The 20,560-nt window shown below is 47.8% G+C and overlaps 2 protein-coding genes across 2 annotated transcripts; both read left to right on the forward strand.

Annotated features, from left to right (window-relative positions):
* Nucleotides 1–34: 34 nt before the first annotated feature.
* Nucleotides 35–2,770, forward strand: MRPS26 (mitochondrial ribosomal protein S26). The gene is made up of 4 exons (XM_020906282.2): nt 35–445; nt 538–684; nt 772–895; nt 2,267–2,770. Exons 1-4 carry the CDS (start codon nt 234–236, stop codon nt 2,399–2,401), a joined length of 618 nt encoding a protein of 205 aa, XP_020761941.2. The 5' UTR covers nt 35–233; the 3' UTR covers nt 2,402–2,770.
* Nucleotides 2,771–15,603: 12,833 nt separating this feature from the next.
* Nucleotides 15,604–16,537, forward strand: OXT (oxytocin/neurophysin I prepropeptide). Its single transcript, XM_070471843.1, has 3 exons — nt 15,604–15,778; nt 16,092–16,293; nt 16,383–16,537. The coding sequence occupies exons 1-3, from the start codon at nt 15,659–15,661 to the stop codon at nt 16,436–16,438; spliced, it is 378 nt and encodes a 125-aa protein (XP_070327944.1). The 5' UTR covers nt 15,604–15,658; the 3' UTR covers nt 16,439–16,537.
* Nucleotides 16,538–20,560: the final 4,023 nt, after the last annotated feature.

Raw genomic sequence — 20,560 nt, forward strand, 5'->3', positions numbered from 1 at the left:
TCTCTCACCCCTACTCCCTGCATGGGAGCTGGAGGGATGCGGGTGGCGGACACGCGGGCGGGAGTCGACCCCGCGGAGGACAATAGCCAGGTACTGGGACTGGGACGGAAGTAAAACTGCGGGCTCCACAGGGTGGGGGCGGAGCCCGCGGACTACACGTCCCGTGGTGCACCGCGACCACTTCCGGGCCCCCATGATGCCCTGCGGCGTGCCGGAGGCGGGGCGGTCTCGCCATGCTGCGCGCGCTGAGAACCCTGGGCGCGCGGCGCTTAGGCCGCCCTCCAGCCCATTTTCTGCTCCTCGCGCGCGGCCGAAAAACCCGCCACGACCCGCCGGCCAAGTCCAAGATCGGGCGCGTGGCGACCCCTCCCGCCGTGGATCCTGCGGAATTCTTCGTGCTGACGGAGCGTTACCGGCAGTACCGCCAGACGGTGCGCGCCCTCAGGTATGTGTTGGATGGGGAGGCGGCGCCCTCTGGCGTGTATTTTAGGGCGGGCAGTTGAAGACACTGCGGGCCCTGGGCGCGTTTCTATCCAGGCAGGAGTTCGTGACCGAGGTACGCAGGAAAGCGCACGAGGCCCGGGCTGGTGTCCTGGCAGAGCGCAAGGCGCTGCAGGAGGCCGCTGAGCACCGCGAGCTGATGGCCTGGAACCAGGCGGAGAACCAGCGGCTGCATGAGCTGCGGTGAGTGGGGCAGGAGGAGGGGCGGGGCCGCCTGACCGGCCCTCAAACACCCAGCCACGCTCAGTCTGGGCCTCTCGCCCCTCCCAGGATGGCCAGGCTGCGGCAGGAGGCACGGGAGCAGGAGCGGCGGCAAGCGGAGGAGGCGGCCCGGGAAGCCCGAGAGGCGGAGGCCTGGGCCCAGCTCAAGGAGCGGGAAGTGCTGCAGCTGCAGGTGGGCCGCGTCTCCAGAGGGTGGGGCTGCTAAACCAGCGCTCAGTGAGCGGGGCGGAAGGTGCAAAGAGAAGAGACTAGCCTTGAGTCTTGAGAGAGGGGGTTCGCAGGTGAGGGTTTGGGAGAGGAGGCGTGCAGCGAGAGCGTCTCAAGTTGCCACTGCAGTATTCACGTGGCTAGACGGTGTCTGTGAGACGGGCCTCCGCGTTTCCCTAGGAGTTTATACTTTGTCCTGAAGGTGAGAAAGTCATCAAAGCTTAAATGTTTTGGCGTGAGATGGCAGGTGTGAGACTTAAAAGCAGCGAAGCCTATTAGCAGTGATCCAGAGAGAATGGATGAGGCTTGATAGAAGGAGAAGGACGATTTGAGAGAGATTGAGAGACCTCGACAATTCTGAGAGACTGATTACGCCCAGTGACGTGTCACAGCTGGGGTGCCTGGGTTTTGGCCTAAGTGTTCAGGGAATGATTGTCTTAAAACAAGGTGACAAAGCTGCCTAATGTTCTTCCACTGGAAGATCATTGGGGCGCTCAGAGAAGACCTGGGCTCCAGACATCTTTCCCACGGCAGAGCTGGAGCCCCTCCTTCAGTGGGCTAAAAGCCAGCAGGCTTGTTCTGGGGACTCCCATTCAGCTGAATTTCTCTTTTCCAGTTCATTTCATTTCAGTCGCTCAGTCGTGTCCAACTCTTTGCGACCCCGTGGACTGCAGTACGACAGGCTTCCCTGTCCCATCACTAACTCCTGGAGCTTACTCAAACTTATGTCCATGGAGTTGGTGATGCCATCCAACCATCTCATCCTCTGTCGTCCTCCCACCTACAATCATTCCCAGCATCAGGGTCTTTTCATATGAGTCAGTTCTTTGCATCAGGTGGCCAAAGTATTGGAGTTTCAGCTTCAGCATCAGTCCTTCCAATGAATATTCAGGATTGATTTCCTTTAGGATGGACTGGTTGGATCTCCTTGCAGTCCAAGTGACTCTCAAGAGTCTTCTCCAATACCACAGTTCAAAAGCATCAATTCTTTGGCGCTCAGCTTTCTTTATAGTCCAAATCTCACATCCATACATGACTGCTGGAAAAATCATAGCTTTGACTAGACAGACCTTTGCTGGCAAAGCAATGTCTCTGCTTTTTAATATGCTGTTTAGGTTGGTCATAACTTTTCTTCCAAGGAGCAAGTGTCTTTTAATTTCATGGCTGCAGTCACCATCTGCAGTGATTTTGGAGCCCAGGAAAATAAGTCAGCTACTGTTTTCCCATCTATTTCCCATGAAGTGATGGGACCAGATGCCATGATCTTAGTTTTCTGAATGCTGAGTTTTAAGCCACCTTTTTCACTCTGCTCTTTCACTTTCATCTTTTCCAATAGGAGGACGCAAAAAACTTCATCACCCGAGAGAATCTGGAGGCACGGGTGGAAGAAGCTTTGGATTCCCCCAAGAGCTACAATTGGGCTATCACCAGAGAGGGGCTGGTGGTCAAGCCACAGCACAAGGGCTCCTGAGGTCCCAGTGAGGACAATACCCACCCAGGGACCATGGAAGTAAAGGGGTTGGGTCTGATCTGAAATAAAGCAGTTGGTGTTTCTGATGAAGGAAAAGGTTCTACCTATTCCAGTGCAGCCTTCACTTTGGGGCCTCAGCTCCTGCCACTTGGTCAGAAACTCCACACATGCAGTGCTGTATTCTACACCCATGTGCAACTCTCAGTAAAGCACCAGACCTGAGAAGTTTCTGTCTCACAGAGAAGCTTAGTCCCCTCAACAGCCAGGTTGTCTCCTGAGTATCCTCGGGATCAGTGGTTGGCATTTTGCAGTCCTTGGACAAAATCTGGCCTATTGCTTGTTTTTGTGAATAAAATATATTGAAACACAGAGACTTCCCTGGTGGTCCAGTAGTTAAGAATCTGCCTTCCGATGCAGAGGATGCAGGTTCATTCCCTGGTTGAGGAACTAAGATCAGGGCAGCTGAGCCCCCACGCTGGGACTACTTAAGCCCCTGCACTCTAGAGCTCACATGCTACAACTAGAGAGTGCACTCCACAACCAAAGATCCTGCCTGCTGTAATGAGGAGAGTATGTTGGAACACAGCCACACCCATCACCGACTGCTCTCATACTACATGGCAGAGATGAATAGATGCAACAGAGACCTTATGACTTGCAAAGTCTAAAATGCTATGATTTTTTAAATTGAAATATAGTTAATTTGTTTCAGGTGTACAGCAAATGATGCAATTTTATATATTTATACATACACACATCTTTTAGGTTCCTTTCCATCATAGGTTATTACAACATAATGAATATAGTTTCTTGTACTATACAGTGAGTCCTTGTTATCTATTTTATATATAGTAGTGCGTATGTTTTAATCCCAAGCTCCTAATTTATCTCCCTTCCCTCCCATTATATGATTTTTTTTTTTTTTCCTGTATGTCAAACTTGCCCTACCAGGGATTGAACCCATGCCACCTGCAGTGGAACCATGGAGTCTTAACCACTGGACACCTGGGGGAATCTTATATGACATTACGGAAGTTTGCCTGACCCCTGATAGGGGGCTTTCAGGCTCCAGTCAGGTTATCACCCAATAGCTGAAACATAAAGCAACCACTGACCAAAGACCTGCTCCTGCTTGACGCTGCATTTTGCTGGCCAGGGAGTGGTGTGCCCAAGACAGAAGACAAGAAGACCCCGTTTGTCAAGTACTTGGAGCAAAATAATACTTGTGATTAGAGTTGACAAGGTTGAATAAGTGGGCATATAGGTCCACGGCCCTTACTCAGATCCAGGCCCTCAAAGGACATCCAGGATGAGGTAGAGAAATATTTCTCTGAACCAGAGCTGCTGCCCCTTTGCCACTATTCACCAAGAATCACCAGAGGGAAAAAACCATCTTTCCCTAACTCCCACATTGTAAATAGGGCCTGAGAACCTTACAACACAAAAACCTTTGAGGGGATGTGGGTAATCGCTCACATTCAGGTAGGGAAATGGCTAACAGGTATAAGCAGAGGACCTAGGACCCAGCCCCATCAGGTCACTGCACCCTTGAGGGCAGTGTCCTCCCTCAGGCTGATCAATGGCTCTTCTCTTCCCTGGCACTGAGCCCAGGCACAGCATAGTGGGGCCCTGGATTTCAGGTGCTCAGTGCGACTTCTAGGGTGAGGGCTGGTGGGCACACATTGTGGACCAAGATTGTGCCCACAGCCTTGAACTCTGAGGAAACCTGTGGTAAACTTTCACATGGGACATTGAGCCTGTTGCGGGAAGTTCACTTTCATTTTGGACAAGTCCCTGGGCCTCTATCAGGATCCAGACAAGCCATCTAGCTTCAGGTACAGGAGAGTGTCATACCTTCTTGAATCTGACTTTGGGCCATTTTTCCTTTACTAGTGTCCTGCATAGAGCTGTAATTCCTTATTATTCACTGCTGATGTCAGCATGTCATGCAGAAGCTACCTGTAAACCAACCTTGAACATTTTCTTCTCCACCCACAGCCATCTCATTGGTTTAGGTACAAATAGGCAGTTTAGTAACATGAGGGTTAACTCAGGTCCAGTCTCAACTGTACCTGCATCTAATGGATTGTAGAGTGCTGCTAGGTGCACAGGTAAGCTGTCACATCATACCCAGTCCACATTGCAGATACATGAGTCCCATGAAGAATGCCTAATCTCCAGTAGAATCCTGATAGGTAACCGAATGGGCGGTCTTGCTCAGAAACGCCACGGGCTCCTCCGATTCTTGACTTCAAGCTGCAGATTCAGTTTGTATATGCTGCAGACAATGGGAGCTTGTATCACTTAGAGAACCTCTTGTTTGAGGCCCGACTTGTGAGCAGTAGATTCAAGGGCTACCCAGTAAATGCATTTGAAGCACAATACCCAAATGTAAATGCTTTCACCAAGATTTGAAAAGGCCTACAATGCAGTGTAGAGACGGTAGGGAACAAGTAGAACCTGTGTTTGACTCGGGAGAGGTATGCTGACCCCCAGAGCTTTGCTGAGTGAGCAGTTTTTTCCCGGACAGTCTAGTGGTTAGAACTTTGATTGCTGTGGCCTGGGTTCAATCCCTGGTTGAGGTGATACACTGCTGCCAGGGGGTATACTACTACTATATTGCTGGTAGTAGTCCAAGTGGACAGAATAAGAATGAACTTGCCGCATGAGTGGGTGCCAGATGCCTCCTTAAACTGTTCCAATCAAGGAGACCACGTAGGCCTGAGTAAGCCTAACGTCATTCCCCCATATTTTTCCAGAATACACAAGATTTTCTGTGTGTATCCACTATCAGTATTCCCAGAAACCTTTGGGAAAGTTCCCCCTGAACTTAACCCTGTGATTATTTCCCCAACAAATACTGAAGTGAAATGGATACCTAGGATGCAAGCCTAGGTGATTGCTGAAATCCAAATAGGAAATTAAAAGTGATATTTGCAATCCCAAATCTTGAGACAAGCAGGCATTTCTCTTGAGGGGTGCTTTATGACTGTTCCTCAGCGCAAGGTAATTGCATATAAGCCATAAATGTGAACATCCATATCAAAAAACAGCATTGTCTGGATAAATTAGAAGTGCAGTTTACAAGGCCTTGAGATCAAGAACCTGTAAAGAAGAGCCCCATCCTGCCACAGGGCCCAACTAAGTGACATGAAGAAGGGCAGAGCTGTGTGATCTCCACCCTCACCAGTGCTACAGTGACTGCATCACTGATGCTCAGGGACCTTCCACCATTCTTTGGCATTTTCCCCTCGCTGAGGGAAATGTTATATTCATGCTCTTTTTTTCTTTTTTTAATTCTGGCTGCTGGAGGAGAAGATGGTCTGAGTGGGGCTTTGCGTCTGAGGTGTAAACCTCAACCTTGGCTGCTGCACCTTTGCCGTCAGCGCCAGAGCCGAGCCTACAAGCGCTGCTGCTGCTGGAACTGCAGCGCCTGTGCAGGAAGGGATGCAGGAGCCGCACTCAGCGCCTCCGCTGCTGCTGCAGCTGCCAGAAGTGCCCGAAGCTGAGGAGGAATGTGCATCTCTCCTTTCTCTGTCCTTAGAAACAGATCTTGTCGGTGACCCCCCGGTTATTGTCATAATGGAAGCCAGCTGTCAAGGAAAGCTGGGAAATACGTGCAGGCTCCAGCCTCCTGTGGAACTGAAAGCTGTGGATGGATAACTTGTGTGTGCGTGCTAGGTCGCTAAGTAATGTCTGATTCTTTGTGATCCCATTAAGTGTAGCCCACCAGGCTCCTCTGGCCGTGGGATTTCCCAGGCAAGAATACTGGAGAGGGTTGCCATTTCCTTCTCCAGGGGATCTTTCCGACCCAGGGATCAAACCCAAGTTTCCTGCATCAGCAGGTGGATTCGTTAGCACTGAGCCACTAATTACTAGAGAAATGCAATCAAAAGTACGATGAGAGATCACCTCATACTGATCAGAACGGCCATCATCAAAATGTCTACAAATAAGTCACTTGGTTCATAGTAGGCCTTCAATAAATCATTATTCCCTCACATTTAAAAAATCTACAAATAAATGCTAGAGAGACTGTGGAGAAAAGGAAATCCCCCTCCACCCCTACACTGTTGGTGAGAATGTAAGTTAGCACAGCCACTATGGAGAACAGTATGGAGTTTCTTTAAAAAAAAAAAACAACTAAAAACGAGTTGCCGTATGATCCCACTCCTGGGCATATATCCAGAAAAGAGGAAAACTCTAATTAGAAAAGATACACACACCCCAATGTTCATAGCACTATTTACAATCCCCAAGACGTGAGCAACCTAAGTGTCCATTACAGATGAATGGATAAAGAAGATATGGTATATATATCTATGTGTATGTCTGTGTGTGTTAGTCGCTCAGTTGTGTCAATTCTTTGTGACCCCATGGACTGTAGCCTGCCAGGCTCCTCCGTCCATGGAATTTTCCAGGCAAGAATACTGGAGTGGGTTGCCATTTCCTTCTCCAGGGGATCTTCCCAACCCAGGGATCGAACCTGGGTCTCTCTCATTGTCAGCAGACTCTTTATAGACTGAGCCAGGGATGTCATATTTATATATGGCTTCCATTATATATATAATAATAATATATATATGACTTCCATTATATATATAATAATATATATATGATGTCCAATATAGATATTGCATTATATATAATGGAATATTACTCAGCCACAAAAAAGAATGAAATAATGCCATTTGCAGAAATATGGCTGGACCTAGATATTATCATCCTAAGTGAAGTAAGTCAGACAAAGACAAATATGATATTAATTACATGTGGAATCCCCCCAAAAAATGACACAAATGAACTTATTTACAAAACAGACCCAGACGTAGAAAGCAATCTTATGATTACCAACAGAGAAAGATCAGGGGAAGGAATAAACTGGGAGTTTGGGATAAGCAAATACACACTGCTGCTGCTGCTACTGCTGCTAAATCCCTTCAGTCGTGTCCAACTCTGTGTGACCCCATAGACATCAGCCCACCAGGCTCCTCCGTTCCTGAGATTCTCCAGGCAAGAACACTGGAGTGGGTTGCCATTTCCTTCTCCAATGCATGAAAGTGAAAAGTGAAAGTGAAGTCGCTCAGTCGTATCCAACTCTTTGCGACCCCATGGGCGGCAGCCCACCAGGCTCCTCCGTCCATGGGATTTTCCAGGCAAGAGTACTAGAGTGGGTTGCCATTGTCTTCTCCGAAATACACACTACTATATATATAAAATAGATAACCGACAAAGATCCATGTAGCACAGGGAACTATATTCAATATCTTGTAAAAATAAATGTGTATAATGAATGTGTATTAAAAAATGTATAATGAAAAAGAATACACGACTTCGCTGGTGGTTCAGTGGTTAGAATCCACCTACCAATGGAAGGGACAAGGGTTTGACCCTGGTCCAGGAAGATTCCACATGCCTCAGGGCAACTAAACCTGAGTGCCACAACAGCCCACATGCTGTAACTACTGAAGCCCACGTGTCTAGAGCCCATGTTCTGCAACAAGAGAAGCCACCACAATGAGAAACCCATGTGCTGCAACTCGAGTAGCCCCACTCGCTGCAACTACAGAAAGCCTGCGCACAGCAACAAAGGCCCAGCCCAGCCAAAATACAAATAATGTTTTATATATAGACTCACGGGGTCTCAGAGTCCGACATGACTGAGCGACTGAACTGAACTGAACTGAAAGATATATAAATATACATATATGTATAGCTGGCCTTCCCTGGTGGCTCAGTTGATAGACTCTGCCTGCAATGCAGGAGACCCAGGTTGATCCCTGGGTTGGAAAGATCCCCTGGAGAAGGAAATGGCAACTCACTCCAGTATTCTTGCCTGGAAAATCTCATGAATAGAGGAGCCTGGCAGCTACAGTCCCTGGGGTCGCAGAGTTGCACACGACTGAGCGTCTGAGCAGATTATACAAATCCAAAGAACAAAGGTTTGATCCCTGGCCCAGAAGATTCCACATGCCACAGGACAACTAAGCCTATGTGCTACAACTACTGAGCCCACATGCTGATTTGGATGTATGTAGCTGAATCACTTTGCTGTATACCTGAAACTAACATAACATTGTAAATCAATTATATACTTCAATAAAAATAAATAAAAATTATATAGCCAATAATAGCAAATTGCTAGTATTTCAGTTACTTTCTGACCTGGCAAAATTTAACTTTTTGCTTTTGGATGATCTTCGCAAGTAGACTGCTCCAGAAGACTAATTTGGGGAGGACTTGAGCTTATTGGGTCACACCTTGTGGCTTTCTGGACACTTTTGTGAATTTGTTGGAGAAATAAAAAATCTCCAAGAGATATGAGAGTGTTTGCATGATGCTTCACTCACTGCTTCAATCCAGAAATCGATATGAATAAATTAAAAATAGAGAAACACCATGAGAGGCTACATAGCTTAGTGGTAACAAACCTGGTGCAGTCTGCCTGAATTTGAATCCCAGCTCCCCTTCTTACCACTTTGAGTTTTTTGAGGAACATTTCTTAGTCTCTCTATTCCTCAGTTTCCTAAAAGTAAAGTAGAAATAATACTTTTACCTGTAAGATTGTTGTGAATAAATGAGACATTCATGTAAAACTAAGTTCAGTGCTTGGGGCTTGGTGCTGAATACATGTTAAATACTATTCTTAGTGAAACTAGAGAATGACCTCAAACTGATACCATGAACTAAAATAGTTTGGTGATTCCTCAAAGGAATTATATGCCAAATACAGTCAAATTGAGAATCAATTGCTGGAGGAAACTCAGATCCACTCTGCAGCTGCCCATGTGGCCAGCAGAGGGCAGCCTCACCAAGACAGTGACAAGCCCTTCAACACTTGGTAAATCTGACTACCTTTTTTACAAAGAAATGACAGGAGGAAGGGTGTCAGAAACCTGGGTAGGTGTTCTCTCAGTTTGTTTCCTCTAATATCACTCTGTTTCTTAAATCAGTTGCTTTCTGTGCATTTTCATTCTGCCTCGATCTCTCATTTGAAAGTAAGTGGCAGCCATCACAACTCCATCTCTAAACACTTAAACATATATGGTTTCACAATAAGGTCATTTTCCAAAATAACTATGACATTATCTACCCAAGAAGTCAACTCTCTACTTCCCCCTCTTTCCAGCCTCTCTCAACTACCATTCTACTTTATGTCTCTAAATTTGACTACTCTGTATAGCTCATATAAGTGAATTCATACAAACTCATCCAGTGTTTGTCTTTTTGTGACTGGCTTATTCACTTAGCATGATGTCTTCAAGGTTTATCCATTTACATCACATGTCATAATTTCCTTCCTTTCCTTCCCCCCCCCCCACCCCCGGCCACGCCATGGGGTGGGGTCTTAGTTCCCTGACCAGGGATCAAACCTGGCCCCTGGCAGTAACAGTGCTGAGTTTTAACCATTGGACCACCAGGGAATTCCTTCCTACTTTTTAAGCAAAAGTTGCACTGATCATTGAAATGCAGTGGTATTCCTTTGCATGTATATACCGCATTTTGTTTACCCATTCATCCATCGGTTGCTTCCAATTTTTTGGCTATTGTGAATAAAACGTTAATATGGACATGGGTATGCAGATATCTCTTCAATACCAAGCTTTCAATTCTTTGGGATATATACCCCAAAGTAGAATTGCTGGATTATATGGGAATTTTATTTTTCAATTTTTTTGAGGATTCAACATACTGTTTTCCATGGGAGCTGTACCATTTTACAGACCCACCAACAGTGCACAAAGGTTCATTTATCTACATCTTTGCGAACACTTGTTATTTCCTGTTTTTGTTTCTGCTTGTTTGGTTGGTTTTGATAGACATCTTGAGATAGGAGATAGATGGGCTCCAGGTTGGAAATTTACTATCAGTCTGCCTCCTCTTTACACAGTGGATTACATTTTCCTTTGCCCTCCTTCATTTTGTATTCCAAACTTGGTTGTTACTCCAGGTATACTTGACTTCCTAATTACTCTTCCCCCAGGTCAGATAAGGCTCTGATAAAGTAGTTTCCCTTGAGGGCACGCTTTTGTTACAGACAGTGCTCTGAGTGTATTTCAAAATGGTTACCCAATTTTTCTCCAATCTTCACTATGATAATGGATGGAAAAACTCACAAAACTCTAAGGGTCTTCCCTAAATCTTGTCCTGAGGCAGGAGGTAGAAGCCCCCCACCCCTGCCCCCCTGCCATGGGTAAAGTGATTGGAGATTAATTCCCCGTGGACCAAAATTCAAAGAGGAGAATCAGTTCAGTTTAGTTCAGTCACTCAGTCGTGTCTGACTCCTTGCGACCCCATGGACTGCAGGATGCCAGGCCTCCCTGTCCATCACCAACTCCCGGAGTTTACTCAAACTGATGTCCATTGAGTCAGTGATGACATCCAACAATCTCATTCTCTGTTGTCCCCTTCTCCTCCCGCCTTCAATCTTTCCCAGCATCAGGGTCTTTTCCAATGAGTCAGTTCTCATCAGGTGGCCAAAGTATTGGAGTTTCAGCTTCAGCATCAGTCCTTCCAATGAGTATTCAGGACTGATTTCCTTTAGGATGGACTAGATTGATCTCCTTGCAGTGTTTGGGCTTCTCTTGTGGAGCACAGGCTCTAGGCATGGGAGCTTCAGTAGTCATAATGCACGGGCTTACTTGCTCCAAGGCAAGTGGAATCTTCCTGGACCAGGGATTGAAACTTTGTCCCTTGCATCGGCAGATGGATTCTTTATCCACTGTGCCACCAGGGAAGTCTGATTTTAGTTTTTTTTAATATTGAGTTTCAAGTCAGCTTTTTCACTCTCCTCTTTCACCCTCAAGAATCTCTTTAGTTCCTGTTCACTTTCTGCCATTCAAACGGTATCATCTGCATATCTGAGGTTGTTGATATTTCTCCTGGCATTCTTGATTTCAGTTGTGATTCATCCAGTCTGGCATTTCGTATAATGTACTCTGCATATAAGTTAAATTAGCTGGGTGACAATATACAACTTTATCCTACTCCTTTCCCAATTTTGAACCAGTCTATTGTTCCATGTCTGGTTCTAACTGTTGCTTCTTGTCCATCAACTGATGAATGGATAAACAAAATGTGGTCCATCTATGGACTACTTCTCAATAGTACAGAGGAACAAACTGCTGACACACACAGTCACTTGGATGAGCCTCAACAGCACAATGGCAAGTTAAAGAAGCCAGACACAAAAGATTACATACTGTGTATGGTTAAATTTATAGGAACTTTCTAGAAAAGTTGAATCTATGTCAGTGGTTTCCTGGGGCTGAGGGTAGGAACAGGGAATAATGGCAAACAGGTATGAAGGAGTTATTCCTAGAACGGAAGCGTTCTAAAATTGGATTGAGGCAATGGTTGCATAACTGCTTACTGTAATAAAAATCATCAAATGCTGCTCTTACAATGGGTGAATTTTATGTTGTATAAATTATGTTGTTGTTTTTGTTTAGTCACTAAGTTGTGTCTGACTCTTTTGTGACCCCATGGACTGTAACCAGCCAGGTTCCTCTGTCCATGACATCTTCCAGGCAAGAATACTGAGGGGGTTGTCATTTGTTTTCTCCTACCTTACTTGGGGTTCAAATCACTCCCCCTAAGCCATCTCACTCAGGTCTGTGCCTTTAAATATTGGTACTGATAATTTCAAAATTTACATATCTGCATATTTACATATTTCCAAGCCCTCTCTTCTAAACTCCAGATTCTCAAACCCAAATGCCTGCTCAGTCTCCTTGGGTGTGTGATGGGCATCTTTAGTCCACACTAAGCTTCATCCTTCCCACTGCTCGACTCCTCTTTTTCTATCCCACCCATATCCAACCCATCAGCAAACCTCAGTTGGTACTTTCTTCTGAATACATCCAGAATTGGGTCACTTCTACCCCCATGCACCCTACCTACCACCTTGGTCCAACCCACCATCATCCCTTACAAGGATTGCTGCAGTAGCCTCCTCTTTCCTGCTTCCACCTTTCCCCCACAGCCTTTCTGCAACACGATATCCAAATCTGTGCTAATAACATGTAAGCCCGATCACATAATACCTCTTCACATCACGCCTCTTCTCAGAACCCTCTCTGGTTTCCTATTTCATCTGGTCCTATGTGACCCAGTCCCATGTGACCATTCTAACCTCAGGACTCAGTCACTCCTCTCCCGTCCCACTGGCCTTCTTGCTGTTCCTTGAACATGTCAGACATTCCACCTCAGTTCTTTTCCACTTGCTCTTTTCCCTGCCTAGATAGGTCTCCCTCCAAAAGAAAGTTACAGGTCCAACATAAGAATTCTAAAATGGCCCTGGGATTCCCATCCCTGGTACCCATACACGTGTGCACGCATGCTAAGTCACTTCAGTCATGTCCAACTCTTTGTGACCCATGGACTGTAGCCCGCCAGGCTCCTCTGTCCTTGGGATTCTCCAGGCAAGAATACTGGAATGGGTTGCCATGCCCTTCTCCAGGGGATCTTCCCGACCCAGGGATGAATGGAACCCTAGTCTCTTACGTCTCCTGCCTTGACGTAACCTCCTGCTAGTGGGTTCTTTACCACTAGCGCCACCTGGGAAGCCCCATGTATCCACACCTTTGCATAATCCCCTCCTGTTGCGTGCAGGTATGACCTGTAACTTTCTTCTAACCCATAGAAGAATATAGTAAAAGTGTTGGGAAGTCACTCTGATGATTATACTATAAGCTAAATATGAAAGAATTTTGCAGATGTAATTATGGGCCCAATTATCCAAGTTAATCACTTTTATTTTGAGTTCAAAGGTGATCCTGTGCCTGACTTAATCAGGTGAGACCTTTTAAAAGAAGTTTGCTTGCACTTAGAGACTTGAAGCACCAAAGACTCTTTCTTTCTGTTGCTGGCCTTGAAGATGCAAATCACATGAGTCCTACAGCTGTAAGCGATGCATTATGTTAACAATATCCCAGACTCCAGAAGGGAATGCAGCCTGGCTGACACCTTGAAAGTAGCCCTGTGACCCAGAGGACCCAGCTGAGCAGTGCCCAAACCCACAGAAACTGTGGGATAATAAGTGGATACTGTTTTAAGCTACTAAATTTGTGGTCATTTGGGACTTGGTGATAGAAAACCAGGCTACTCTCAGATATCCACATGGCTTCTTTTTTGCCTCCTTCAAGTGTCAAGATGTCACCTTCACAAACAGGCCTAGGCTGAAGACTTCAGGAAAACTGTGATGTGTCCCCCTGTGATGTGTCCCCCGCTTTCCTCCACAGCACTTACCACCCCTAACCTACTGAAATATGCTTATTGCCTCTCCTCTTCCACTAGGATATAAGCCCCATGAAGGCTGGGATTTCTGTCTGTTTGGTTCACTGGTATTTCTAAGCATCTCTCCTGGGACCTGGTGCATCTTCAGATGAGAGCTGTTGAACAGATGAAGGAACGCCAGCCCTGTGGGGACCATGAGGCCAAAGTAATCTGTGTGCATTTGTTAACTTGGGTGAGGTCAACATCGCCACAGGGCAGGCGGAAGGGCTTTCTGGGGCTGCCTCCAGGGTCAAGCCCTTGGCCTTCTAGACCAGCCATGCCAATGAACTGATTTGGGTGAGAAACAAGACCAGCTGCTGAATGATAGTCCAGGTCAGCTTGACCTGCTTAGCTTGGCAGCCTCTGCACCCTCCTCTAAGAGGGTCGGCAAGAGTGCAGAGGAGGCTGCCCCTCTTCCACGAGTGACAATGATCTCATCTTTTCCTCTTGCACATTGAAGTCCCCAGAGAGCAGAGTGAAATGAAGTCTAACATGCAAGATGCTTATTACCCCTGAAGAAGGAAATGGCAACCTGCTACAGTATTCTTGCCTGGAAAATTCCATGGACAGAGGAGCCTGGTGGGCTACAGTCCATGGGGTCTCAAAGAGTCAGACATGACTGAGCAACTAACACATACATGCTTATTACCAAGGGTCCTTGGGACCCATACCTGTGAGAGGGACGGGCTGGAAACAAAGCTAGACAGAGAGAGAACTTCCATGCAGGCCTCAGTTGACCCCACAAGGATGTCCTAAGTTGAAACAGTCCTTCAGAGTTGTCCAGCATTGGGCCAAAATGGACCAGTCATTGAATATGGGCCACCGGAGAATGGTGTGATCATGGCCTTGGCTGAGGCAGCTCTCTGTGGCTGAGGCAGCTCTCTGTAGCTGAGGCAGGCCTTGGATGGGATGTCAGCCAAAGGCTATCTGCTGACCACTCTCCCAGAAGCTGGGTGACAAGTCCCTTCTTGAAGGAGGATCCATGCTGAGCACCTCCCCATTCATGGCAACACTGACCAACACTCCACTGAGGTAGTCTCTCTTTTATTTTAATTATTTTCATTTTAAGATACTGTATATTAAAAATGCAAAACAAACAAAAGACATAAAATTACAAAAGAAACCAGCTATATTTATGATCATGTATCAAAATATTAAAAGGTTTGAGATACAGTCACAAATGTACTGCTTTATTTAGATAACAAGATCTAGTGGCAGGTTGGTCCAATAATCCATAATTTCACAGTGATAATGAGCCTGATGTTTAGAGACATTTGTAATAGCTGTTGTAATGGGATAGGAGGATATCAGCCATTTCAATTTGTGACAAAGTCACAGGTATTGCAAATTCCACTGTGGTTTGTCGCCTACCTCATAGTTGAAGGAAAGGCTGAATTTCAGTTAGAAAAGAGAGAAAATAAAATCTTTTCATAACCAAGTGCCTGCGGCAGATTAATGGATGTTAGTGTGGGGAGCTGGGTTGGGGTTCCAGGAAATCAGAGTTCAGGAAGAGAACTTGCTTGCAGAGGGGAGGTGGTTGGCCAAGAGGGCAAATGGGGGAGTCCTGCCCGAGTCTCTTCTGGCCTGGAGGGCCCGAGTGTTCGTCCTGACCCCTCACCCCAAGGGATTGAGAGTGGGCTCCATAGTCCTCGGTTGGGCCGCAGCCTCCATACTCGCTGGCTCACCCTAGGACCCAGGCCACTGCACAGGCTCCCCGCCCAGAGCTGCTTGCTTCCCCTAGCGGCACTCGCTATCATCTCCCAGTCCATTAGCCATTAGCCGACATAACCTTGACCTGGCCCAGCCCCTGCAAATGAGGGGGCGCGCCGGGGGCGCAGGGCCTGACCCGCAGCGGCGCGCTGTGACCATTCATGCGGCTGCCCTCTTAGACACCCTTCCGCCCACGCGGCCGCCGGGCTTAAAAGGCCAGACCCGAGAGACGGCCGCAGTCCCCTGCCCGGAGCCCAGCGCGTCTGCACCATGGCAGGTTCCAGCCTCGCCTGCTGCCTGCTCGGCCTCCTGGCGATGACCTCCGCCTGCTACATTCAGAACTGCCCCCTGGGCGGCAAGCGCGCGGTGCTGGACCTCGACGTGCGCACGGTGAGCGCCCCGCCCTGGTCCCGCGGCGCTCGGGGCTGGCCGGCTCGCTGCCACTGGGTCGCCCCCGCCGCCCCCTTTCCCGCGCTGACCGCGTACCGGCCCCACCTGGCCTGGGAATCGAGGGAGCGGAGGAGCTTTTGACTCCCCTCCTTCGACCGCTTTTGGGCCCAAAGAGAGCCGGGCAGACCCGCCACCTCCAGCGCTCCTGCGCCCTCGCCCGCCCTCGCCCGCCCGGCTCAGCCCCCCGCCCCGCAGGGTCTCCCTCCCCGGCCGGTCCCCTCCCGCCCCCGCCTCACCCGCGCCCTCCCGCCAGTGTCTCCCCTGCGGCCCCGGGGGCAAAGGCCGCTGCTTCGGGCCCAGCATCTGCTGCGGGGACGAGCTGGGCTGCTTCGTGGGCACGGCCGAGGCGCTGCGCTGCCAGGAGGAGAACTACCTGCCGTCGCCCTGCCAGTCCGGCCAGAAGGCCTGCGGGAGCGGGGGCCGCTGCGCCGCCGCCGGCATCTGTTGCAGCCCGGGTGAGTCGGGCAGGGGCCGAAACGGGACTGGGGCTCCGGGACCAGATAGACGGGGCCGGGCGGCCCTGACTCGGCGTCTCTCTGTGCAGACGGCTGCCGCTCGGACCCCGCCTGCGACCCAGAGGCAGCCTTCTCCCAGCACTGAGACCCACCGGCTCCCAACACCGTTGGAGCGCAGCCCTCACTCCCTCTGTAACCATCCCCAGGAATTATGACAGTGAAATAAAGCCGTTTTTTCCCCCTCCAACAAGCCTCGCGTCTGAGTGTCAAAACTGGGGGGGAGGGCTTTGGGGGAATCGAAGTTCCTCGGCTCTCGGCGCTTCAAATGTAATTAGAGTCGCGGGCCAGGGCGCCATCCTATAGAGGTGGATGGAGGAAGGAGTTGGGGCGGGGGGACTACACGGCGGGCTCCCAGGGAGATGGAAACAGTCCCCAGATTCCAACTCCAAACAGGCTGGCCATGGGAGGAACCTGGTGACTCAGACGGTAAAGAGTTTGCCTGCAGTGTGGGAGACCCGAGTTCGATCCCTGGGTTGGGAAGATACCCTGGAGAAGTGGCACCCCCCCCCCCCCCCCCCGCAACCCCGTTCCAGTATTCTTGCTTGGAAAATCCCATGGACGGAGGAGCCTGGCTGGCTACAGTCCATGGGGTTGCAAAGCGTCGGACACGACTGAGCGACTTAACTTTCTTTCTTTCACTTTCTGAGGTCTAAAGGGAGAGCTGGGCACACAATGACAAGGGTCTGACAGGGGACCAGAGGAAGGGCTGGCGGTCAGTCGGCGAGAGCGAAACTTTTATTTTTTTATTTATTTATTTATTTTCCTCTCTTCCATTGTTTTATTTTTCCCCCATTTATTTTTATTAGTTGGAGGCTATTTACTTTACAATATTGCAGTGGTTTTTGCCATACATTGACATGAATCAGCCATGGATTTACATGTGTTCCCCATCCCGATCCCACCCTCCCGCCTCCCTCTCCATCCCATCCCTCTGGGTCTTCCCAGTGCACCAGCCCTGAGCATTTGTCTCGTGTATCCAACCTGGGCTGGTGATCTGTGAGAGCGAAACAACTTGACGTCTGGAAGGAGGCTTGAGCCACACTAGCGGGCGGGGCGGGGCGGGGCGGGGGCGGGGCCGGGGCGGGGCTGAGGGGGAGGAGCTTGGCGGGGGCAGCTGAAGGGCCTTGCAGTTTTCAAGCACCTGGCCTCTCAGGACACAGGAGGCAGCCGGTACTCTCAGAAGGGATGGTGGTCAAGAGGCGTTGGGCTGGAAGACCCTGGGCCCCCAGTGTTGGGAGGAAGCCAGGAGCCCTGCTCCTGCGTGTGCAGTAAAGTAAAGGAATGTGACAGCACTGGGACCCTGCACGACAGGGGTTCCTGAGAGCCCATAGCCACAGAAATGCCCACAAAAGGCAGAGGACACGAACAGAGAGATGCTTGCACCCTGTGCTTCCCATCTGTTCCTGGATTGAAGGCCATGTTGGAGAATCTATAAAAGCCTAACCTCTCTCCCCCAGAAAGTGTCTCCCCTTCATTTACTCCTCCTGTGGGACCAAGGATTTCAGAAGGTGCACACCCACTCCAAATAAAACAGGAGCCCATCTCACTCTGTTCAGTTCAGTTCAGTAGTTCAGTCGTGTCCTACTCTTTGCGACCCCATGGACTGCAACATGCCAGGCTTCCCTGTCCATCACCAACTCCCAGAACTTGCTCAAACTCATGTCCATCAAAAGTCAATGATGCCATCTCATCCTCTGTCGTCCCCTTCTCCTCCTGCCTTCAACCTTTCCCAGCATCAGGGTCTTTTATTTCAAATCCTAGCAGTACTACAGAGAAAAGGAAAGTAATTTAGTACAAAATAACATTATTTTAATATGTAGCTAAACAGACCAGGCTACACTGGGTGACAAACACACAATAAGGTCATCTCATGGTTATGCCTTCTTATAACAAATGCAGTAAACAGAGATTGGAAGCCACTCTCTACAAGACATTCAGGAAAATAAGATGGCTGAAGCATATGAAAATCAATATTATCTTTTGTACCTTAAAAAAAGATGGACTCCACAAGTCTGTTCCATACATCTGAGAATCTGGGAGAAGGCGAGGGTGGGATGTTTCAGGAGAACAGCATTGAAACATGTATATTATCTAGGGTGAAACGGATAACCAGCTCAGGTTGGGTGCATGAGACAAGTGCTCGGGCCTGGTGCACTGGGAAGACCCAGAGGGATCGGGTGGAGAGGGAGGTGGGAGGGGGGACTGGGATGGGGAGTACATGTAAATCCATGGCTAATTCATATCAATGTATAACAAAAACTACTGTAATGATGTAAAGTAATTAGCCTCCAACTAATAAAAATTTAAAAAAATAAATAAATAAAACACTTAAGTTACAAAAAAAAAAAAAGAAAAAAAAAAGAAAATAAAATATATGTAGAATAGATGAAAAAAAAAAAAAAGATGGACTCAAATATCAATGAATCACTCAGAATGTATTCTTGGGACACCTGGGGAAATTTGAACAGCGCCTGAATATTTGATAATAATATATATTATTGAATTTGGGCTTGGGGTCTGCACGTGTGTGATAATAGTCTATCAGTGCAGTTCAGTCGCTCAGTCGTGTCCAACTCTTTGCGAGCCCATGAATCTCAGCACGTCAGGCCTCCCTGTCCATCACCAACTCCCGGAGTTTACTCAAACCCATGTCCATCTAGTTGGTGATGCCGTCCAACCATCTCATCCTCTGTCATCCCCTTTTCCTCCTGCCCCCAATCCCTCCCAGCATCAGGGCTTTTTCCAATGACTCAGTTCTTCGCATGAGGTGGCCCAAGTACTAGAGTTTCAGCTTCAGCATCAGTCCTTCCAATGAACACCAGGACTGATCTCCTTTAGGATGGACTGGTTGGATCTCCTTGCAGTCCAAGGGACTGTCAAGTGTCTTCTCCAACACCACAGCTCAAAAGCATCAATTTTTCAGCGCTCAGTTTTCTTTATAGTCCAACTCTCACATCCATACATGACTACTGGAAAAACCATAGCCTTGACCAGACGGACCTTTGTTGGCAAAGTAATGTCTCTGCTTTTTAATATGCTATCTAGGTTGGTCATCACTTTCCTTCCAAGGAGTAAGTGTCTTTTAATTTCATGGCTGCAGTCACCATCTGCAGTGATTTTGGAGCCCAAAATAATGAAGTCTGACACTGTTTCCTCTGTCTCCCCATCTATTTCCCATGAAGTGATGGGACCAGATGCCATGATCTTAGTTTTCTGAATGTTAAGCTTTAAGCCAACTTTTTGACTCTTCTCTTTCACTTTCATCAAGAGGCTTTTTAGTTCACCTTCACTTTCTGCCATGAGGGTGGTATCATCTGCGTATCTGAGGTTATTGCTATTTCTCCCAGCAATCTTGATTCCAGCTGGTGCTTCTTCCAGTCCAGCATTTCTCATGATGTACTCTGCATATAAGTTAAATAAGCAGGGTGACAATATACAGCCTTGATGTACTCCTTTCCCGATTTGGAACCAGTCTCTTGTTCCATGTCCAGTTCTAACTGTTGCTTCCTGACCTGCATACAGGTTTCTCAAGAGGCAGGTCATAGTCTATAGTCATGTCTTAAAGAAAAGTCCCTCTCTGGAAGCAACCTAAATGTCCATCAACAGAGGAATGGATAAAGAAGATATGATACATGTATGCAGTGGAATATTACTCAGCTCTAAAAAGAATGAAATTGTGCCATTTGCAGCAACATGGATGGACCTAGAGAGTGTCATACTGAGTAAGTCAGACAGAGAAAGACAAATATTATATCATATCACTTATATGTGGAATCTAGGAAAATGATACAGATGAATATATTTGCAAGCAGAAATAGAGACACAGATAACAAATGTGAGAACACCAAAGGGGAAATGGGGGGGATGAATTAGGAGATGGGGCTGACGTATGCACACTACTGTGTATGGAATAGATAACTAATGGGAGCCTCCTGTGTGGCACAGGGTCCTTCACTCAGTGCTCTGTGGTGACCTAATGGGAAGGAAATCCAAAAAGAAAGGGATGTATGTATACATGTGGCTGACTTACTTTGCTGTACAGCAGAAACTAACACTATATTGTAAAGCTACTCTACTCCAATAAAATTAATTAAAAAAATAAACAACTTAAAAAAAACTCTCTTATTTGAGATGCACACTGGAACATTTATAGAAGACATGGGTTTTCTGCTGGGGTGACTTGGGAGTGGGAGGAGGAGGTGGATAT

Source organism: Odocoileus virginianus, chromosome 9 (assembly GCF_023699985.2).
Source record: "Odocoileus virginianus isolate 20LAN1187 ecotype Illinois chromosome 9, Ovbor_1.2, whole genome shotgun sequence".
NCBI lineage: Eukaryota > Metazoa > Chordata > Mammalia > Artiodactyla > Cervidae > Odocoileus > Odocoileus virginianus.

Bases quoted from the DNA above. Each gene is read 5' to 3' on its own strand.
- OXT (XM_070471843.1), top strand. From the start codon at position 15,659: ATGGCAGGTTCCAGCCTCGCCTGCTGCCTGCTCGGCCTCCTGGCGATG. The intron at 15,779-16,091 runs GTGAGCGCCCCG...CCCTCCCGCCAG, and splicing joins TGGACCTCGACGTGCGCACG to TGTCTCCCCTGCGGCCCCGG. The intron at 16,294-16,382 runs GTGAGTCGGGCA...CTCTCTGTGCAG, and splicing joins CGGCATCTGTTGCAGCCCGG to ACGGCTGCCGCTCGGACCCC.
- MRPS26 (XM_020906282.2), top strand. From the start codon at position 234: ATGCTGCGCGCGCTGAGAACCCTGGGCGCGCGGCGCTTAGGCCGCCCT. The intron at 685-771 runs GTGAGTGGGGCA...CGCCCCTCCCAG, and splicing joins CAGCGGCTGCATGAGCTGCG to GATGGCCAGGCTGCGGCAGG. The intron at 896-2,266 runs GTGGGCCGCGTC...CTTTTCCAATAG, and splicing joins GGGAAGTGCTGCAGCTGCAG to GAGGACGCAAAAAACTTCAT.